Genomic DNA, 22232 nt, shown 5'->3' on the forward strand with positions numbered 1-22232 from the left:
TAAACTTAGGTTTATAGGTTGGACTTGTGTCTTTTTTCAACCTCACCTACTATGTAACTAAAAAAAAAAAAAAAAAAAAAATCATCAACTGCCAATTATGAATGGATCACACCACAGGAGGAAAAAAAAAAATAAGAAAAAGGAGAAAGAAAGAAAGAGAAAAAGAGAAAAAGAAAGAAAGAAAGAGAAAAAGAGAAAAAGAAAGAAAGAAAGAGAAAAAGAGAAAAAGAAAGAAAGAAAGAGAAAAAGAGAAAAAGAAAGAAAGAAAGAGAAAAAGAGAAAAAGAAAGAAAGAAAGAGAAAAAGAGAAAAAGAAAGAAAGAAAGAGAAAAAGAGAAAAAGAAAGAAAGAAAGAGAAAAAGAGAAAAAGAAAGAAAGAAAGAGAAAAAGAGAAAAAGAAAGAAAGAAAGAGAAAAGAGAAAAAGAAAGAAAGAAAGAAAGAGAAAAAGAAAGAAAGAAAGAAAGAGAAAAAGAAAGAAAGAAAGAAAGAGAAAAAGAAAGAAAGAAAGAAAGAGAAAAAGAAAGAAAGAAAGAAAGAAAGAAAGAAAGAAAGAAAGAAAGAAAGAAAGAAAGAAAGAAAGAAAGAAAGAAAGAAAGAAAGAAAGAAAGAAAGAAAGAAAGAAAGAAAGAAAGAAAGAAAGAAAGAAAGAGTTGACCTTTTAATTTTAACTTGACTCGAGTAACCCATTTGCTCTTACATAGGAAGACTGTGGACCAAACAGGCCTGATGTATAAGAATTAAAGGAAAGAACCTGTTTTACCCACACCAGCCTGATGCTGGCATTCAATTTCAAGCCAACAGGGAAATCTGATTGGCTACTGTGGGTAACAGAGGCTCATTTGGTAACAGAGGCTCATTTCCTATAGTTATCTAAGGAACAATTACAGCAGAGTTTTTTTTCCTTTAATATCCAGGTGAAAACACGTTTTCCAGGTAGGTTGCTTTGCTTGGAGATCCATTTACCACGTTTGTCACTAGAAAAGCCTCAGAATGTAGAGTGTTTTGGACAAATCAAGCAGTTGTGGGGTTAACGTCCATTCCGCAGCGGGATTTTATAAAGAGGCAAGCCTGCGGTTATTCGGAAGATGTGGGCAATGGTTGGAGTCCGGTGTTGTAAACACACACAGCTCAGGAGTTCGGGGGATCTGTAGGTGTCCAAAGTTCGAGGTTACATTTCAGTAGCGGGAAGTGCAGCGTGGGTCAATCAATCCCTGACACAGAGCCAAGAGAGATCAGTCCGTGGTCTCCAGTACTGACTGACTCAGTGCCAGGTCCCAGTATTGTTCAGCTCCGTGCTTCTTAAAATGTTCCCGAGCCATGTTCTCTGTGGGGCACTGTTTGAATTTGATATCTCCAAAGCTGCGGTCTTTGGCTGTTCCCTGGAAATGAAAGTAGTATTTTATCATAGGCAAGAGAATTTAAAGCAATACACCAGCCAAAAAACAAGATGGAAATCAACAGGCCATAACACCATAAAAATTAAGAGGAAAAAAAAAAAAAAACCACAGCTTTTGATAATCATCAATCCAAAGATTTCCCCAACAACACTTTTTTCTGCCACTAGATCTTTGATGGCCAGCCTCATTTAACCCACTTCCTCTGAGCCCAGATAACAAAACAGTCTGGCTGAGCAGCTCTCAGCCATTCATAGGCAGCTTTGTAATCTTTGAATGAATACAAGGTTTCCTCTGATTGGCGCAGAGAAAGGGGTGGGTGGATGACACTGCACTCTCAGACTCTGAATCAGAGGAAGCTTAGCTGTCACAGAATTACAAAGCTGCCTACGAATGGCTGTGCGCCGCTCAGCCAGACTCCGTTTTGTTTCGGGTGTGAGATGGCAAGTCTGTGTATTGTAGGTAGCTGAAGTTACATGCAGTACATACAGCGCTTCATGCTAATGCAGGACTTAATAAAGCAAATAGTTTGGACCAGCTTGGACAATTAAGAGCACTAAGTGTAATTTCTATCTGCTGCCTCCTTCCTGTACTATCTGCATGAGCCACTTCTGAAAAGTTTTCCTGACACCAAGAGGAAAAAGGCGTCGGGAGGGATCTACAGATGATCGATGGCCTGAGCGCTGTACCTTTGTTCTGTGTGAAAACGACAGGTCAGACCACCTTGATAAATTATGCACTCTGAACAGATATAGAGTAGAGAAGACAGCAGATAAACATGTGCAACTTATGCAGGGGGATTGGTTTCATCTCTATCACTTGTGGCCGGTTACTTCACTAGGTATATGTAAGGGTTTACACAACCCCAGAGCTGCATTCGTGTCTAATCTCTGCCTAGAATGTAGATCTAGAGGATCAGCCCATCTATATCTGATAATCTGCTCTTAGATACTGTAGCATAAAAACACTCACTACTTCTTGTGTTTCTGAAGGGACCCCCGATAGTCTGATCCCCCCCCCCCCCCCCCAGAGTTCCCAAGCTCCACCCACTTCTTCCAATTTAACAAAATAAAAGAATCAGGAAATGCAAGACCCCTAACTGCTGGTTAGTAGGCCTCAATGCACACAGAGCTCAGAAAAACGCCACTTATACAGATGGTCAGTGTTTATGTCTGTAAAAGTACTCTGTTAGCCTATGTGACCATGTACTCATAGGTTTTTACAGGTGTATTTAAAGAGAAACAATTACAGGAAGAAAAAAGCCCAACCAGGCGAGTTCTGAAAGGAGCTCTTGAACAGAAAACAAAAAAGCATGTAAACATGGCTATATACGTGCATATGCGCTTAAATGTGATGGCAAGAATAACAAAGTGGTTTTAAACTCTTACATATACCCAGTGCAATGACGATCCTCAGGAAATACATAGAGATGAAACAAATAATCCTACATAGGTTTTACCCATTTATCTGCAGTATTCTCTTCCCTACACACGTTTAAAGTGCAGAATTTATAAAGCTTGTCTGATGTGTAAGAAAAAGGGGGTGGAGAGCTGAACGTACACTCTGCAGAGCTCACTAGGAAGAGTTCTGAGAGCTGATTGGAAGGAAGAGACACATCCCTCCATACAGCTCACAGGAACAGAGCCGAGGATCTCAATCAGCTGCAGCTCCCTTCTCCCGTCACCATTTTTCTCATGGTGTCAGGAAAACTTGTCAAAAATGACTCATGCTGAGGAACATAGCAGCAGACAGAAATGACACGTTGTGCTCTTAATTGAGACACGTACACACTATAGAGGGATATGCTTTGTTCATAAGTCTGAGGTTAACAACCACTTTAATATACTGTCCAGTAGAATACATTTGCATTAAAAACGCCATAAGCGATACAAATACATACAGTAATTAGAAGCGTTTTTCGGCCAAATTGTGGTAGAAAGAAATACTGCTCATTTGTGATAGGTCCGTGTGCATGAGGCCTAGGTAAAAATATGTCGTCAATAACTGATTCAAGAAGTCAGTAAACGATTCAACCCAAACTGCATCTATAAGGCCCCTTTTACACTGGCGGGGTCCGCCCACTCAGCAGGGGATCTCTCCGCTGATCCCTGGGATGACAGGTCCGCTGATGCAGAGCAGACACAGCTCACTGTCCTCTATGGGCTGTTAGGTGGAAACAGACCACCTGTGTTACCATCTGACTGTCATCTGATCCGATTTGCCAGACAGATAGGGATTCCCATCCGCCTGTTTTTAGTGGACTGGATCGGATGTCAACGGACACATCTTGACATTCGCTGTTCCATTAAGAGCAATGGATGGTCCGATCGGGTCCACCTGAAAAAGCTGACACGAGGACCCCCATCAGTGTGAAAGAGGTCTAAGGTCTCTAGTATACTCCTGTTTGAGCATCTACTTTTTCAGACCTTTTTTTGTTTATAAGCATTATACATACCTTCAGAAAGGAGGCCATTGGAGCTTTTCCTCATTTCTCAGGTAAGTAACTGACACCATTGATAATGCTCATTGCCTATAAGGGGAATATTCTTTCCCACTGACCATCAAATCAAGAAGCAAGCATCTCACTCTCCCCCAATGTAAAGGGGCCTAAATAACAACCACCATTGTTATGGGCATTTGTATCACTGACCATCAGTGCAATCTAGCTCTTCTCACCGACGGCTGATCTGGTGCGACCAACATAATATGAGCTGAAGTTCTAATCATTTTTAGCAGAGGCTCCCCAAGTCCTGATTATTATTTCAAGAGTTCCTCCACTAGAATAGACAGGGACTGATGTAATATAGTTCAATGTTCTGTGTGCAGTGTTGAGAAATATGAGCACCATACAAAATAGAGAGAGACAGCTCAAAAAATGTGGACACCAGATCATTATTTTAACAATAGACTCTCATAAGGATTACTTGGTGCAGAGAGACCTTCTGCCGACAGGTACCAAACATGTTCACTCACCTCCCAAACTAAAGAGCACTTGTTGGATTTCTTTACTGTTTCTTCATCTGAATCATCGTTATCTGTGAATAAAAAAAAAAAAAAAAAAAAAAGTTTCAATCTAAAGGGCACCAATAACCTACCCTTTTATACGTCAAGCAGATTAAAGCAGAGCTTCACCCAAAAGGGAATGCTGTGCTTGTTCACACCCTTCCCCCCCCTCCACATTTGCCACTTTAATGGGCAGGTACCTGGTTTTGACAGGCACCTTCTACCACTTCCAGGTAAGATCATTGCAGCAATCTCCAAGTATGTGCGGCTCCTCCTCCTTCCTCCCTAATTAAATTGCAATGTGACTCACGCATGTGCAGTAGAAAGCAGCTGCGAAACCTAAAGGCTTCACTGCCAGTTGCCCTTAGACAACACGCCGTAACCAATTAACCACTTGCTTACTGGGCACTTAAACCCCCCTCCTGCACAGACCAATTTTCAGCTTTCAGCGCTGATGCACTTTGAATGACAATTGCGCGGCCATACAACACTGTACCCAAATGAAATTTTTATCATTTTTTCCCCACAAATAGCGCTCTCTTTTGGTGGTATTTAATTACAGCTGGGAGTTTTATTTTTTGCTAAACAAACCAAAAAAATGTTTGTTATAAAATTTTGCAAACAGGTCATTTTTCTCCTTCATTGAAATGCGCTGATGAGGCGGCACTGGTGGGCACTGATAGGCTTGCACTGGTGGGCACCGATAGGCACAGTTAAGGCGGCACTAATAGGCACAGATAAAGTGGCCCCGATGGGCACAGATAAGGCGGCACGGATGGGTGGCACTAAGGGGCACTGATAGGTACCACTGATAGATGGGACTGATGGGCACTGAGAGGTGGCACTGATGGGCACTGATATGTGGCACTGGGGTGCAGCACTGTTGAGGCAGATTTTGGGCACTGATAGGTGGCACTGTGGGCACTATTAGTTAGGTGGCACTGGCAGGCGGCAGGTGGGCACTGATAAGCTGGTTTTTAGAAGTAATGACGGCGATCGGCGATTTTTTAGCAATACTGTGAAATTGTGGCACACAAATCTGACACTAAGTGACACTTTGTGGGGGCCAGTGACACCAATATAGTCACCAGTGCTAAAAAAAAAAAAAAAAATGCACTGTTACTTTATAAATGACACTGGTAGGGAAGGGGGTAACTTTAGGGGGCGATCAAATGGTTAAATGTGCTCCTAGGGAGTGCTTTCTAACCTTGGGGGGATGCTGCCACTGGAGGAACACAGATCTGTGAAAATCTTGATGTTCCTTGCTCACAGAACGGCGGTTTGCCTTGTTTACATAGGCCTTTGTTCTGCCTCTCCTGTGAACAATTGCGAATGGCTGGTGGCCAGGTATGTGGATTTTGCACTTAAGGGCCGCCTTGCCGCAGTATATGTACATGGGGCGGTCCTTAAGCGTTTAATATTAAAAAAGGTAAAGTGCAGAAACCTGCACCAACCAAGCCATTGCTTGACTGCTCTAAGCCAAAGAAAACTCAGATTAAATGAGTTGCTACAGGTTACAGGATGTCTTCTCATAGCTTCCTTTATACAGGCTAAAACCTTCAGGAGAACAATGAACAAGGATAGATCCGTTCATCCTTTGACATGAGACTTAACACCCTGTAAGTGTAAGCTAAAAAAATAAATAAAAAAAAATACAATCCATTGCACTTTTCTACAGGAATATAGCTTGAAAACGTCCATAAATGTTATCATGACAATTGTAAGACCCCTTTCACACCAGGGCGTTTTGCAGGTGCTATAGCGTTAGAAATGGCGCCTGCAATCCGCCCTAAAAAAGCTGCACCATTGTTTGTAGTGTGAAAGCCCGAGGGCTTTCACATTACAGTGGTGCGCTGGCAGGATGTCAGGGAAAAGTCCTGCCAGCAGCTTCTTTGGAGCGGTGTGTTTACCGCTCCTCCCCATTGAAATTAATGGGGCAGAGCTGCAATACGCTATTGCGGCGTATTGCCAGTGGTTTTAACCCTTTCTCGGCCGCTAGCGGTGGTAAAAGCGCCCCGCTAGCGGCCGAAATGCTCCGCAAATCCGGCGGTAAAACGCTGCTAACGCTATGGGCAGTGTGGTGTGAAAGGGGTCTTAGATGTGTGATGATATCTTCATGGGCTTTAACTGGAAAAGCAGAAGGGGGTTAAAAATGATCATCATACTAACCATCTGCCTTAGTGTTTGTTGCCTGCTCGTCCCACTTTATTCGGGCGAGCATCAGTCGTTTGAATTTTTTCTGAGATTTAGGTCCTAAAAAAAAAAAAAAAAAAAAAAAAAAAACACGGATTAAAAACAGGTTTGTAGTAGGAATTCAACAGTGATCGATATCCATGATGTACCAAGGGAGTCAGACTGTACAGGAGAACAACCCTATTTGTCGCAAACTCTTCTTCCCCACTAATCAACACGGTGCACATTTATGGATCAGTACTGGCCAGTGTAAAACATACTAACACTGTATTAGGCCAACGGAGGAGCTCATCTTCTCAGTAGTCACGGCTACAAATTCCTACAAAAATCATATCACGCATGACAACTCAAAAAGGTGCACATACTGAAAATATACAAGAGTATCTCTTAAAAGGCCCGTTTCACAAAAACGTCAGCGTGTATAAGAGCAGCGTGAAGACCAAGCACTGACAGATTTGCAGAGCTTTCCGTAAGCTTAGTAGAAGCTTATAAAGTACCATCCAGCTAACGCTGACTGTAGGCAGGACACCTATAACAAGAGCCTGGGCTACCACAGCCCTTGTACACACGGTCGGAGATTCCGACGGATCTTGCCCGACGGATCTTGCCCGACGGATCTTGCCCGACGGATCTTGCCCGACGGATCTTGCCCGACGGATCTTGCCCGACGGATCTTGCCCGACGGATCTTGCCCGAAACTGTTGCATACACACGGTTGGACGAAGCTGTCGGAAAATCCGATCGCTCAGAACGTGATGACGTTATTTTGTTACAACGGGACTACGTTCAGGCTAGTAGCCAATAGCTTTGATGTAGGAATTTGATCTGAGCATGCATGGCACTTTGTCAGATCGGAATTCTCTACACACGATCGGAGTATGTCCGATCGGAGCATTTTGTTGGAAAATATTTCCGGCAAGTTGGAAAATTTGGTCCGATGGAAACAGTCCTATGGAGACCACACGCAGTCGGAATATCCGACAAAACGTTCCGATCAGACACATTCCGTCTGAATCTCCGACCGCGTGTACAAGGGCTAAGACTGTCACCAAGGACCCCAAATTTATACATTTACATGCTGTTACCTTACAGCAGTAAGGTAAGGGGACACCCATATATTTAATCAGCACGGAGGATTTCACAAGTCACCCATCACTAGCAGCACCTTGCAGAAGTTTGTTTTCCAGCACCTGCACTTTATTATTGGGTTTACAGAGCCACTATATTTTGCGCTACATATATTTCCGCAGAAAGAAGCATTTTTATGGACACTGCGATATGTTTTTATATGGACTTATTCATTTTTTTATGCACTTGTATGATGTGATATTTGCTTTTAAAAATTTGTTTCATTACCATTTTCACTTGGGATATATGTACCTTGTTTTACGTATTTAAGTCTGGCAATTGCTAACACTTATTTTTGCACATTTTTCTGATTGTATTAATTGCCTAAGATTAGCCAGTATTTTGGTTTTCTGCAAACAGCGTTCGCTTGGTAATTGCCAGCACCTTCTAGTTATCTTTTTTTACTGCAATTTTTACTGCAATACCGGTTCACTAAGATATTCAGCACTTTATTTTATGTGTATAGCGCACCACTACTTTTTTATCTCTAGTGTGGATAAAGGAATTCCCTCAGCTTGCTAATGTATCTAATAGTCAGCAGAAGCTGCAAAATACCCTCTCAGTAAATCACATCTGTTTAGATGGAATCAATATTTGGCTTCCAATTTCCCACCTCATCCTTCGGAAAAAAAAAAGTTGATTGAAATATTGACATTTATTGAACCAGGTGGTACCAGACAGCTTGGACTTCGGCCATCAAGAATCAGTATTGGCCAATGTATGGGCAGCAGACTTTTAGAAACATGGTTTCTCTTACCTCCTTCTACGACGACGACATTAACATCTTTATGTAACACTACTACTCCTGTCAGGTATAGCTGATTGGCATTAGCTTCAATCTTGAATTTTTTGGAAAGATTGCTTAAATTGCGGATTCTGGAAAAGACAGACATACAAGTGCTACATTAAAAAAAAGTTGCACACTGTAAACCCGACTCTTAGATTATTAACCACTTAAGGACCAAGCCTATTTTTCACACTTCTTGTTTACAAGTGAAAAAAAAAAGTGTTTTTTTGCTAGAAAATAAATTAGAACCCCCAAAACACACATTTTTTTCAGACACCATAGAGAATAAAATGACGGTACTTTATGTCACACCGTATTTGCGCAGCGGTCTTACAAACGCAATTTTGTTTGCGAAAAATAGACTTTTTTTAATTAAAAAAATAAGAACAGTCATTAAGTTATCCCAATTTTTTCCCTATATTATGAAAGCCAATGTTACGCCAAGTAAATTGATACCAAACAAAATTGAGCCCGCTCGTGGAATGGCTACAAACTTTGGTACTCAAAAATCTTCATAGGGGACTTTTAGGCTACTTTCGCACTGGGGCGGTAATAGCGTTAGCGGTAAAGCGCTGCTCGTTTTAACAGCTCTTCACCGCTGTTGGAGGCTTTTTCGGGCAGGAGCGGCCCTTTTTAACCCTCCAAGAACTGGTTAAAAGTGCCCGTGATGCTGCGCTTCAGAAGCAGTGTTCATTCATTCCAACGGGCAAGCACGGCGTGGGAGTGGTGTATACATCCAGAAAGTATTCACAGTGCTTCACTTTTTCCACATTTAATGTTTCAGCATTATTCCAAAATGGATTAAATTCATTCATATAACAATGCCCCTTGTACATAAATCCCATGTACATAAGTATTCACAGCCTTTGCTCAATACTTTGTTGAAGCACCTTTGGCAGAAATTACAGCCTTAAGTATTTTTGTGTATTATGCTACAAGTTTGGCACACCTATTTTTGGGCAGTTTCTCTCATTCTTCTTTGAAGAAGAAAGACAAAAGTGCAGCGCTTAACCTCTGAGTATAAATGTGATTTTTTTTTTTTTTTAACTTTATAAAATTTTAGTGAAAAACTCAATAGTAGGGAACTGTATATAGTGAATCTAAATGATGTGAAATCTTTAGGCTGCTTTCACACTGGGGCGGTATTCAGGCGTTACAGCGCTAAAAATAGCGCCTGTGTAGCGCCTGAAAAAAACCGGCCCCTTTAACTCCAGTGTGAAAGCCGGAGGGCTTCCACACTGATGCGCTGGCAGGACGGTGAAAAAAGTCCTGCTAGCCGCATCTTTGGAGCAGTGAAGGAGCGGTGTTATTCACCGCTCCTAAACCACTCCTCCCCATTGAAATCAATGGGACACCGCGGCAATACCGCCGGCAAAGCGCCGCTGCGCTTTGCGGGCGGGTTTAACCCTTTTTCGGCCGCTAGCTGGGGTTAAAACCACCCCGTTAGCGCCCGCAGACCGCCGCTAAAACAACGGTAAAGCGCCGCTAAAAATAGCGGCACTTTACCGCCGACGCCGCTCCCGCCCCAGTGTGAAAGCAGCCTTAGTGCAAGATACAATCAAGAATCAATCTTCAAAAACTTTCAAAAAATCAATCCTCAAATGAGAAACATTAATCTATAACTCAAATGTCCAAAAAATTGAAAAACCAAACATCATAAAGTCAAAAAAAATGTGTATAATGGTGCAACATAGTGTAAAATATCCAATGTGACTGTACACCAAAAATGTAGTCGATCTTGTTTTTTCAAACAAAAATAGTGCTTGACCACGTGGACCCTTCAACTCTGTAAATCAAATAGTGAATGGAGGCTTACCAGATCACCGGTCGGTATGCGCGGATACGGACACACAATCATTACGATGCAGAAAGCCGGAACCGGACCACCTCTTCGGATATGTCTTAATCCTCGAATTGAGTCGAATCCTCTCGTGAACCGACTGTTCACCTTCTCTCTCCACCTTCTCTGGCGTGGCTGTGATAGGGTGGAGAGAGAAGGTGAACAGTCTGTGTGATAGGTGCGGGAGGGGGGCGGAGTCTGAAGGACAGTCCGTGCTATGTACATCCGCTCTTGTGTACTCGCTAATGTTTACATTACATTACCCATAGAGGAGAGGAGAGGGCTCATTACTGCCCTCCTGTGGCGGGAGAGGATTATTGCTTTCTGTTCCCTTATTGGGGAGATTCCACATCCAGGCTTGCGAGAGGATCGGAGCTGATCTGGTGATTACGAAACACTCAAGATAGTTGGTCGTCTTCCGGCTTCCTGCACCGAAACTCCTACATGCTCGCATCCGCGTAGATCGGTTCACGAGAGGATTCGACTCAATTCGAGGATTACGACATATCCGAAGAGGTGGTCCGGTTCCGGCTTTCTGCATCGTAATGATTGTGTGTCCGTATCCGCGCATACCGACCGGTGATCTGGTAAGCCTCCATTCACTATTTGATTTACAGAGTTGAAGGGTCCACGTGGTCAAGCACTATTTTTGTTTGAAAAAACAAGATCGACTACAGTTTTGGTGTACAGTCACATTGGATATTTTACACTATATTGCACCATTATACACATTTTTTTTGACTTGATGATGTTTGGTTTTTCAATTTTTTGGACATTTGAGTTATAGATTAAATGTTTCTCATTTGAGGATTGATTTTTTGAAGATTGATTCTTGATTGTATCTTACACTAAAGATTTCACATCATTTAGATTCACTATATACAGTTCTCTACTATTGAGTTTTTCACTAAAATTTATAAAGTTTAAAAAAAAAAATAAAAATCACATTTATACTCAGAGGTTAAGCGCTGCACTATTGTCTTTGTCTTGTTGTGCCCAGTATCTTGGTTACAGTGTTCAGCTGCTGACTTTTAATTTAATTAATTTAATTATTTTTTTAAATTTTTTCACTAAGCGCAGATTTTCTATTTCTTTCTCATTCTTCTTTGCAGAACCTCTTAAGATCCATCAGGTTGGATGGGGAGCGTCGGTGCACAGCCATTTTCAGATCTCTCCAGAGATGTTCAATCGGGTTCAAGTCTGGGCCACTCAAGGACATTTCACAGAGTTGTCCCCTAGCTACTCCTTTGTTATCTTGGCTGTGTGCTTGGGGTCGTTGTCCTGTTGGAAGATGACCCTTCACCCCACTATGGAGGTCCAAAGCGCTCTGGAGCAGATTTTCATCAAAGATGTCTCTGTACATTGATGCATTCATCTTTCCCTCAATCCTGGACTAGTCTCCCAGTCCCAATAGGGAAATGGGCCCAAAAGACAAACTGAGCTAGCTGCACACCCCGTGATAGATATGGAAAAAAATGGATAGATTCCCAGTGCTTTTTTTTTTTTTTTAAGCAGCAATGAGGAAGCCAATGATTCGTAAAAGTAAATTCGTTTTATTTGTTGACACACTAATCATACAATGTACAGTGCGAACAAGAATTTAAAATATGAGCTTTGGTGTACAACAGGTGGAAGGTTTTACTAAACATGGGTACAAATAAAATTCACACATTCAATTTGGAAGGATAAGACAGTATTCAAGTAAATATCCATAGTTTGTAATTCTTATAACCATCTGGTATACTTAATACCCCAATGCATTTCAGCCTTGGATAATTTTTATGGCCTTATACTTTTAACCAATAAGGGTAAATAAACATTATTGGTTAAAAGTATAAGAATATAGGATATTGACTGAGCATAATGCCTAATTTTTGTCATCTTGATATACCTGCAGAAATGCGGTAATAAGAACCCCCCCCCCCCCGAAGAAGGCCGTAAAATTATCCAAGGCTGAAATGCATTGGGGTATTAAAGCGGACCTCCACCCTGAAGTGGAAGTTCCGCTCATCTGATCACTACCCCCCTCCGGTGCCACAATTGGCACCTTTTCGGGGGGTGCAGATACCTGGATAATCCATCGCTCGGGTCTCAGCTGCTGCCACCACCATTCTAGGTTAGGGAATCAGGAAGTGAAGCATTGCGGCTTCACTTCCCGGTTCCCTACTGTGCATGCGCGAGTTGCGCAGCACACTAGGAGTGGTCCGCGCTGTCTCTGGGATCCGTGTGTGTCCCAGCAGACAGCACGGCGGGACAAGAGACGGCATAGACTCACGTGGCAGTCTATGTCCGGAAGTGGGTGCAAATACCTGTCTTAGACAGGTATCTGCACCCCCCCCCTGAAAGGTGCCAAATGTGACATCGGAGGGAGGGGGGATGGGGGGGGGGGGGGGTGAGGGTTCCGATGAGCAGAAGTTCCACTTTAGGGTGGAACCCCGCTGTAAGTATACCAGATGGTTATAAGAATTACAAACTATGGATATTTACTTGAATACTGTCTTATCCTTTCAAATTGAATGTATGAATTTTATTTGTACCCATGTTCAGTAAAACTTTCCGCCTGTTGTACACCAGAGCTCATATTTTAAATTCTTGTGCGCGCTGTACATTGTATGATTAGTGTGTCAACAAATAAAACTAAAATTTACTTTTACGAATCATTGGCTTCCTCATTGCTGCTAAAAAAAAAAACCCACGGGGAATCTATCCATTTTTTCCAAGTCTCCCATATCCTGCCACTAAAAAAAATCCCCACAGCACGATGCTGCCACACTAGCATGCTTCACTGTAGGAATGGTATTGGCCAGGCGATGAGCGGTGCCTGGTTTCCTCCAGATATGACGCTTGCAATTCAGGCCAAAGAGTTCAATCTTTGTTTTATCAGACCAGAGAATTTTGTTTCTCATGGTCTGAGGTCCTTCAGGTGCCTTCTGGCAACCTCCAGGCAGGTTGTCATGTGCCTTTTATTAAGGAGTGGCTTCCATCTGGCCATTCTACCCCACAGGCCTGATTGGTGGAGTGCTGCAGAGATAGTTCTTCTAGAAGTTTCTCCTCTCTCCACATACAGCAGGCTGCTTTTTATACCTGGCGTATAAGATGAACCCTGCTTTTTTTTTTTTTTTTTTTTTTTTTTTTTTAGTGTAAAAGCTCGCCTTCTATGCCTTGAAAATACAGTGAGCCTATAATAAGGCTTACCTATTGGTAGTGTAAATATCTCCTAAACGTGTACCATTTAGGAGATATTTACATTACATGAAGCCAGGGTTATCACTGCCGCATGCACTCTGAAGGAATGGCCCTGGGTGCTGTTCCTTCCAAGCAGTGTGCCGTGAACTGCGACTCCCGAGCGAATGCACAGGAGAGACGTCATTGCGGCTCTGGCCACTCACAGCGCTGGAGCCTGCGAATCCTGGAAGAAACTCCAGGGAAAAATGACAGTCGTCTCAGCTGGAGGCTTCGTTCTCAGGTAAGTATTTCATAATGGAGCTAGTATGCATGCTAGCTCATTATGCCTTTGTATTACAGTTTTTTTTTTCAAAGCGTTTACAACCTCAAGGTTAAGAGCAACCTAACAAAATGATAAGCTGTGGGCCAAATTCAACATTTACATGGACAAATCTCAAAACGTCATCAACTTTAAATGTTTGAATCTGGATCTACTGATGTTTTAGGTGCAGTTTTCAAGGAAGGAAGCCCCTTCCTAAATATTTATTCTGTTTATAGCCTCAGATAGGACTGCCCAGGCTTCTAAAGGTTCAAGTGTCTAAGACCAAGAACATGTATTAAAGTGGAACTTAACTCTCCTCTAACAATGTGACATCTGCAAGCTTCTTCGCTGGTGCCAACATCTTCACTCAGAATGTCACCCAGAATCTTTGTCCACATTAACTGGCTGTGCTGGGATGACCCAACTCCCGCTTATACACTGGAATTCATTCTGGCATGCGCCAAAATACACGCAGTGGCACATGCCCAACAGTGTACACTATCCATAGGATGAAAAACGGAGGTAAGACTGTTACTGCAGAAGATATATATTATATCTCCTCTGTAATAAAAAGCCTGCCTGTTCACATGTCACTCATTTTTTTTATTTCACTATAAAGCAGGACAAAATTATTCCCATTCCTACTTCAAATTTATAAATTGAAATCCCATTTTGAATGCGGATGATGAATTTTGATTTAACAAAAGGATACAAAGTAAAAAAAAAAAAAAATCCAAAAAAATAATAATTTGAGGGTAGTAAATAAATCCCCAATATTGTTTTTACATTTTTCACTTAACACCTCCAGGTTTTTATACTGGAACAGTCGAATCATTTGCAGACAAGTTTTCCAAGCATAGCTCGGTGAAACCTACCTATATACAGACACATGTACTCCTTGTGATATATCTTCTTTTAATTTTTTTACTTTCTTTTCTTTCCTCTGTGCTGCTGTTAGTTTTCTGGCTGCATTGGCTTCTTCGTGTGCCCTGTAAAAGAGTGCAAGAATTGGAAATTTTCCGAATGCAAAGCTCTAGTCCTCGAAGGAATATCCCCTAATAAAGCACCAATCCATTCGAGAAGTAGCCCAGAACAAACAAAACTTCAGGTGCCATCAGTTCATTGCCAAAAACAAAACAGAACAGGACTTTAGCACTCAACGTAAAATCCTTTGTGGCCTGGGAATCAATTCCAAGAAATTAATGTCAAAAAGATGTATTTAGGCTGTATGAAAGCCCAGCTGAACTTTGTCCCTCAGCCCTGGCCCTCTTTGGTGACACATTCCCCCATTCCGGCCATGTCTGGCCCCTGTTTGTGCTCTGTTGGGTTGGTTTTACCTCTGCCTCCTCAGCCGGACTCTCATTACTGCCGCCTCTGGGTATCAAGCAATGGGTAGTCTGATCCAACCTTTGGTGAGTATAGGGCAATGAGTTTTGGACCCTCTTGACTAATTGTTATGATACCATGTCTGTGCCGATACTTATTTGGTTCATTATACCCCCCTGACAGATGCATCTACCCCTGATGAAGAGAGCATGGTCTTGCAAAACGCATTGCGATACTTTTCATGCCTGTGTACTTTGCAATTTACATTCTATACCATAATACGTGTAATGACATTTTTTATTGTATGTATCATTTCAAAGGCTTGGCTATGATTCATGTTTATGTTTGCATGTCAATTTTTATAAATTTTGATACTGCATTTACTGTCAATTGTTGGCTAACCGCATTAAAGTCATTTAAATTCCCGGGGCAATTTCCTGTTTTTTTTTGCTATGCCTCATGGGGCTTGTAGTTCTGCAACAGCTGGAGGTCCACTAATTGCATATCCTTGGTCTAGAAGACATTTCAGATAAGTCAGTTCCTGCAACAATTTATGAAGGTTTAGGATCCATGCAAACCACCGTAAAGTCTGGGCCGTCAAAGTCACGTATGTCCAAAATAGCCCAATAGAGCCCAGGCCAATACAACCGATGTATGTCTAAGTATTCTTCAATGGGGAGCCCATGAGACTGCAGTAGGGCTAATGCTGGGCCACCACCCGAAGTGCAGACAAGAAAATGTGTATATGTAGGCATGTGCTCTTGATGTCCACAGAAGCCAGAAAGTCTACCTGGTGAAGGGAGGCAATGACAGACTTGGTGGATCCCAATCCCATACAGAACTTCGAAGCTCAAATGAGGGCATTTGGAGCTTTGAGAGCCAATACGAGACAGCTACCCCTATGGCTTTGGGAACAGAACAGTTTGGAAGAAAAAAACTTCGAAACATTTTTGGAACTGAGGCAATCACCCCTTGGTGTAGACGACATGAAAGGGCTCAATGGAGATCTGCTAACCTGTGCGGTGACACAGGAAGTTTACGCGTGAGAAACCAAGAAGTGGGCATGAAGTTCCAGTTAGTAGTCCTGGAGTACCACCTCCTCTGGCCACGTGTCTGAGAAGGAAGCTTCCCCAAGTGTACACAAACTTTAAACTAATGCCGTGTACACACGGCCGGACTTTGACCGCAAAGGTCACACGGAACAAATCCGTCGGACAATTCGACTGTGTGTGGGCTTCATCGGACCTTTGCTGTCAAAAAATCAGATGGACTTTAGATTTAGAACAGGTTTCAAATCTTTCTGATGGACTCGAGTGCGGTCGAAAAATCCATTCGTCTGTATGACAGTCCGATGGATGAAAACTGATGCTAGGGCAGCTATTGGCTACTGGCTATGAACTTTCTTATTCTAGTCCGGTCGTACGTCATCACGGTCGAAATCCATCAGACTTTGGTGCGATTGTGTGTAGACAGGTCCGTTTCGGCTGAACTCCGTCGAAAAAGTCCTTCAGGGTTCAGTCCGACAAAAAGTCCGGCCACGTGTACACGGCATTAGAGAGGAGCTGGAAAACCACCAGCAGTCTTTTACAAATGTTTAAAAAGTACAGACATTTTTCTCTGTACGTTATGAAGAGCAGGTAATGCTAGCAAGAACAGAGCTCTAGAGAGGGCTTCCACAAGCTCACCATTTGGGTCCTTAAAGACTGGTGCATACTCTACTAGTATGGTAGCAGCTTTGTTAAGGTGGAACTACTTCACTCCCAGGAACAGGGCAACGCCGTTCATTTTACAATGAAACTGAACAGCAGCTTTGTCAACATCGACAGGCTAATCTTAGACCAACATGGAAGTTTTAAATGGACATTGAGTTAGAAAATAAAGCCCAACCCCAGCGACAACTTTTTAAGCACTTATAGCAAGTATTTTTTTTCTTTTCGAAAAAAAGTTAAACCACAATAAAAGCCAACAGATGAAAGCACCCACACCAGTGTAACATGGTTTCTCCCAACCCCTCTAACTGCTAGGTAGTGCCAATCAAGCTAACATACTGTGACTACACAATACAATTCTGTAATGGCTACGGATCATCTAGTGCAGGGATCTCCAAGCTACACGTCCCATGAGGCATTGTAAATCTGACATTCGCAGACATGACTAAGCATGATGGGAATTGTAGTTTCTGAACTGGAGGGCCATAGTTTGGAGACCCCTGATCTAATGTATTGATTAATTTGTTGGTTTGATTGGCTCTAAAAACAAGAAACAGAAAGAATAAATATGTTTACTTACTTCTGTCGCTTTGCCATCTGTGCTCGGACATGGGCTTCTATTTTTGTAGGGTCTTGGACAGCTTCAGTTCCCAGAACTCGCATTAGATTAGATATTCTTACTGAAAAAAAAAATAATAAAAATAAATACCGGCTTGAAGGGAGATCAACTGTGAACACAGATAATGCTTCTAAAAAAAAAATAAAATAAAATAAAAAATTCACAGGAACTGGCACCTGGTTAGAGTTCTATTCAAACACATACATTGATTACAAAAGGGACCATCTATAAAAACAGATTCAGCTTTAGTGACATTCTGCTACGGGTAAAATCAGGCTCTTCCTAAAGAGAAAATAAATAAAAGCCATCCTCCCCTTACTGGTTACTCCCACCACTGCCATTACTGACAGCTTTTGCTCATACTTTACACCCGGAAAATAGAATTACAATTCCCAAGAGATGGTATGGATGGGACAGAGGTATAATGAAGGTATTTGCATTGGGGAAGGTTTTTAAACTGTCCATGGGACTGCTTTGTCCTCTAATGAACAAAAAACAATTGTTCTCTGTAGGGTCACTGAGGTTAAACTCCATGGCATGGTGATTTCAACTAATCAGAAATACTTCGGAAGGGTTCTCTGCTTTCTTAAAGCGATAAAGGTTCAGTTTTTTTGTTTGGTTTTGCATAGAACATCACCGATGGCTCAGTTCTCCTCAAGCAGAGAGCTGCTGCTCTGCTCCTCCACACTCACTGAAGAGCTGAGCTGTGGAGGGGCAGGGAGCGGCCTTCTCAGTGGCTCACTGAGAGATCCATCAGTCCAGGCACCTGGTGGATCCAGACTTTTAGAGTGTGGATGACGCAGTGCCCGGACTGATATTGGTGACATCAGCAGAGATCAGACTTCAGACTGCTCTCTGCTGAAAACGGGTCACATGAGTACAAAACGAATTGCACTCCTGTGACCCATAGGAGAAGCCCAGCCAAACAAGCTCAGGCTGGACTTCTCCTTTAAGAAAAGGTCGAGAAAGACTACTGTAGGGAGCCACAACATTTATTACTCCCTGTGACAACACAAACAGGCTTTTAAAATTCTTGCAGGGGCAGCTAGTGTTGCTCGGTTGATAAGATTTCTTATATCCTAAAAATCTGCCAAGAAACTGACACTTTCAGGAATATTGATCTCCCCTGCAGATCTTATGGTTTTCTCCCTCTGGCCTCACATTACCGCTTCCTACAGGGATATGAGAAAAGCAGCAATGAAACAGCAAGCGCTGCGCAGGATGATCCAAGCGATTGACAGCCCCTGTGCAGGATGATCAAAGAGACTGAAACTTCCTGAAGTGTCAGTTTGTTAGTGGATTTGGGGAGACAAGAACTTGCAAAATTTAGAAGAATGTGGCAGTGTGGGCACCAAGAAAGGCATTTTTCAATGGAGTGTCGGTGGAAACCGGAGTACCCGGAGGAAACCCACGCAGGCACAGGGAGAACATGCAAACTCCAGGAAGGTTGGTATTCAAACCAGCGACCCTTTTTACTGCTAAGTGAGAATGCTAACCACTACACCACTGTGCCGCCCCATAAAGTAAGTAAATTATAGTATCCATTACCAAACTTTAATTACAGTAAAGCAAAAAAAACTGTTGATATGATATATACAAAAATAATATATAATAATTTGGACTGACTTTATAAACACAAAGCAGCTCATAAATCTACACTGCCACTTACCTTTGGGTTCTGGTGGCGGCATAAGTCCTAATCTTACTTTCTCCTGTAACTCCTTCTGAGCCTCCCTCCTCGTCTGACGCCGCAATTTCTTTTGTTCTTTTTGGGTAAGGTAAATCCCGAGAGACACCGGAGCATCTTTGTCAACTGAGATAACGACACAGTGTATTAAGATAAAGATAACCATCCTAGAGAAACTACACAGCCGAGGAAAGCTGGATAACTGACTGTACCTGGTGGGTTAAGCTGTGCTGGGTGTTCCACAAGATTTGTGATTCCATGAAATTCTTCCCGCACTGCTAAAGCCTCTGCTCTCCTAAAGAGAACATTAAAAGAAAAATGAATACAAATATCTAAAAAAAATGTATTTGTTACCCACCTCAAGGTCTTTACTGCAAAATAGGAATGGTAAAACCCTCCAATAATAAAATCAGTTGTCTCTTAAAATGATCCTACTGCCTAAAGAAAACCTGTCCTGGGAAAAATTTAATGGGCCTCAAATATTATTCTGTATATCGTATAATCTCGAATATAAGCCGACCTGAATATAAGCCGAGGCACCTACCCCGTTTCCCCGAAAATTAGACCTAGCGTGATTGTCGGTGATGGCTGCAATATAAGCCCTACCCCCCCCTCAAATAAACCCTAGTTAAAGTCATTGTAGGTCTTATTTTCAGGGTAGGGCTTATTTGGGGGGTAGGACTTATATTGCAGCCATCACCGACAATCACACTAGGTCTTATTTTCGGGGAAACATGGTAATTTTACCACAAAAAACTGGGAAAACTTATTGACTCGAGTATAAGCCTAGGGTGAGATATGCAGCAGCTACTGTAAGTGGAAGAGAGGGTCAACAATGCCCATTTGCAGCCTCACTCTGCTCATCTCCCTGCTGCATGCACCTGATCTCCAGAACACTGGCACTGTGACATGCAGTCCAGTCGCCAGCTGTCCAGTGCAACAAAGCCCCGCCTCCTCCTAGTCCGTGGCGGAACACCGATTCAGTTTCCCAGCAGCGAGTCAGTGTTCTGCCTATCACGGACGAAGACAAGGAGAAGGCAGGGCTTTGTTACACTGGGCGACCACCGACTAGACTGCATGTCACAGCGCCAGGAGATCAGTTGCATGAGGCTGCAGATGGGCACAGTGAGGCGGGGAGACTCAAGTTATAAGCCAAGGGGGGCTTTTTTAGCGCACAAAAAAAATAAAAAAATAAGTGCTGAAAACCTCAGCTTATACTTGAGTATATACGGTAAATAATCTTACAGGAAGCTGTCAGACTGCAGGCAAGCAACAGAAGACAGCCGGTGTCTACAAGAAAAGTGATTAACAATGAAAAAAGTAAGATAGGAAGAAATAAATCAAAGCCATTTACACTACAAGTAGTAACGGTAAAGAATTTTCTTACACAGAGCTTGAGTAAGCACCAAAACCTGAAGGCAGTACACAGTAGGTGCTGAAGGGTCTCAAGTTCAGCACCATAGATGATTAACCCTTTCACGACTAAGCCTATTTTTGACATTTGCCGTTTACAAGTTAAAATCTGTATTGTTTGCTAGAAAATTACCAAGAACCCCCAAACATTATATATTTTTAGCAGAGAATCTAGAGAGACTAAAATGGCGATTGTTGCAATATTTTATGTCACATGGTATTTGTGTAGCGGTGTTTTAAAACGCAACTTTTTGGGAAAAGGGACACTTTCATGGATTTAAAAAAAAAAAAAAAAAAAAACGTAAAATTAGCCCAATTTTTTGTATAATGTGAAAGATGATGTTACGTTGAGTAAATAGATACCAAACATGTCACGCTTTATAATTGCACGCACTCGTGGAATGGCGACAAACTATGGTACCTAAAAATCTCCATAGGCGACACTTAAATTTTTTTTTCCTGTTACCAGGTTAGTTACAGAGGAGGTCTAGTGCTAGAATTATTGCTCTCACTGACTCGTGGCAGTACCTCACATGTGTGATTTGAACACCGTTTACATATGCAGACGCGACTTCCGTATGCGTTTTCTTTGCTGAGCGAGCTCGCGGCGATGCTTTATAAAAAAAAAAGAAAACACACATTTTTTGATCACTTTTATTGCTGTCACAAGGAATGTAAACATCCCTTGTGACAGTAATAGGTGGTGACAGGTACTCTTTATGGAGGGATCGGGGGTCTAAAATACCCCCAAATCCCTCCTTTGCACTTCAAAGTACTCAGATCGCCGTTTTCTGCGATTCTGAATACTGTATATTTTTTTTTAAACCGGCGCCATTGGCAGCCGAGTAAACGGGAAGTGACATTATGACGTCGCTTCTGTGTTTACAATTAGGAGGCTGGAATGAAGCCATTTACGGCTTCATTCCAGTCTATCCCTAGCCGCCAGAAGCGGCGGTCTGTTGATCGGGGCTCCCGATGGAAAGGGAGCCCCGATGAGATCAGCAGGGGGAGGGGGGGGGGGGATGTCCCCTTCCGCTCCTCCAGAATTACAGCCGAGCGGCTTTTAGCCGCATCGGTTGTTATAACTGGAAAGCCGATCACCAGCTCAAAAAAACAGTACCGGGATGATGCCTACAGCTGCCGGCATCATCCCGGTATAACCCCCGAAAGCCGAGTACGCACATCGGTGTACGCTCAGCGGGAAGGGGTTAAAGTCATCCATAGACTGAATCTTGGCTAGTTCAGTAGGAACCTGAGATTCAAAGAATGCATGGGCAGGCTGAATGTACCCAAGTTAATCAATTTGCATACAAATCCAGCCGGATTTTACATGTTATTATTGCTAGCGGCTGTTATAGTCGGCGGGAAGGATTCCCCCAATAACACTGTCTGTGTTGATGGGGGAATCAAGGTGTTGCAGGAAAGAAAATCATTTAGTCTATGGCCAGCCTAAAGCCTCATAACACAAGGTACGATTGTTGGCCAACCGAGCGTTTGATTTTTTTTGTCAAAAGGGCGTGTGCCAGGATCTTGTCTTGCATACTAAGCGGTACACAATTGTTGTGCGACAAACACGAACGTAGTGACATACGAGGAGTTTCAGCTCTTGAGCGCCACCCTTTGGGCCCCTTCTGCTACTTTTGTGT

General features: G+C 42.5%; 1 protein-coding gene across 2 annotated transcripts in view; it reads right to left on the bottom strand.

The window, feature by feature from the left end:
- Nucleotides 1-847: 847 nt before the first annotated feature.
- PRPF3 (pre-mRNA processing factor 3) overlaps nt 848-22232 on the bottom strand; it is a 41280-nt gene continuing 19895 nt past the window's right edge. For both annotated transcript variants that reach the window (XM_077464223.1, XM_077464224.1), the window contains exons 9-16: nt 19386-19468; nt 19156-19299; nt 17448-17547; nt 14708-14821; nt 8476-8594; nt 6567-6650; nt 4368-4429; nt 848-1379 (exon numbers count right to left, since the gene is read on the bottom strand). In XM_077464223.1, coding sequence (XP_077320349.1) covers nt 1233-1379; nt 4368-4429; nt 6567-6650; nt 8476-8594; nt 14708-14821; nt 17448-17547; nt 19156-19299; nt 19386-19468 — 853 coding nt within the window. In that variant the 3' untranslated portion in view covers nt 848-1232. The remainder of the gene's footprint in view (nt 1380-4367; nt 4430-6566; nt 6651-8475; nt 8595-14707; nt 14822-17447; nt 17548-19155; nt 19300-19385; nt 19469-22232) is intronic.

Source organism: Lithobates pipiens, unplaced genomic scaffold, assembly GCF_037356315.1.
Source record: "Lithobates pipiens isolate NorthernLeopardFrog02 unplaced genomic scaffold, aLitPip1_a1.2 Scaffold_30, whole genome shotgun sequence".
In the NCBI taxonomy this organism is placed as follows: domain Eukaryota; kingdom Metazoa; phylum Chordata; class Amphibia; order Anura; family Ranidae; genus Lithobates; species Lithobates pipiens.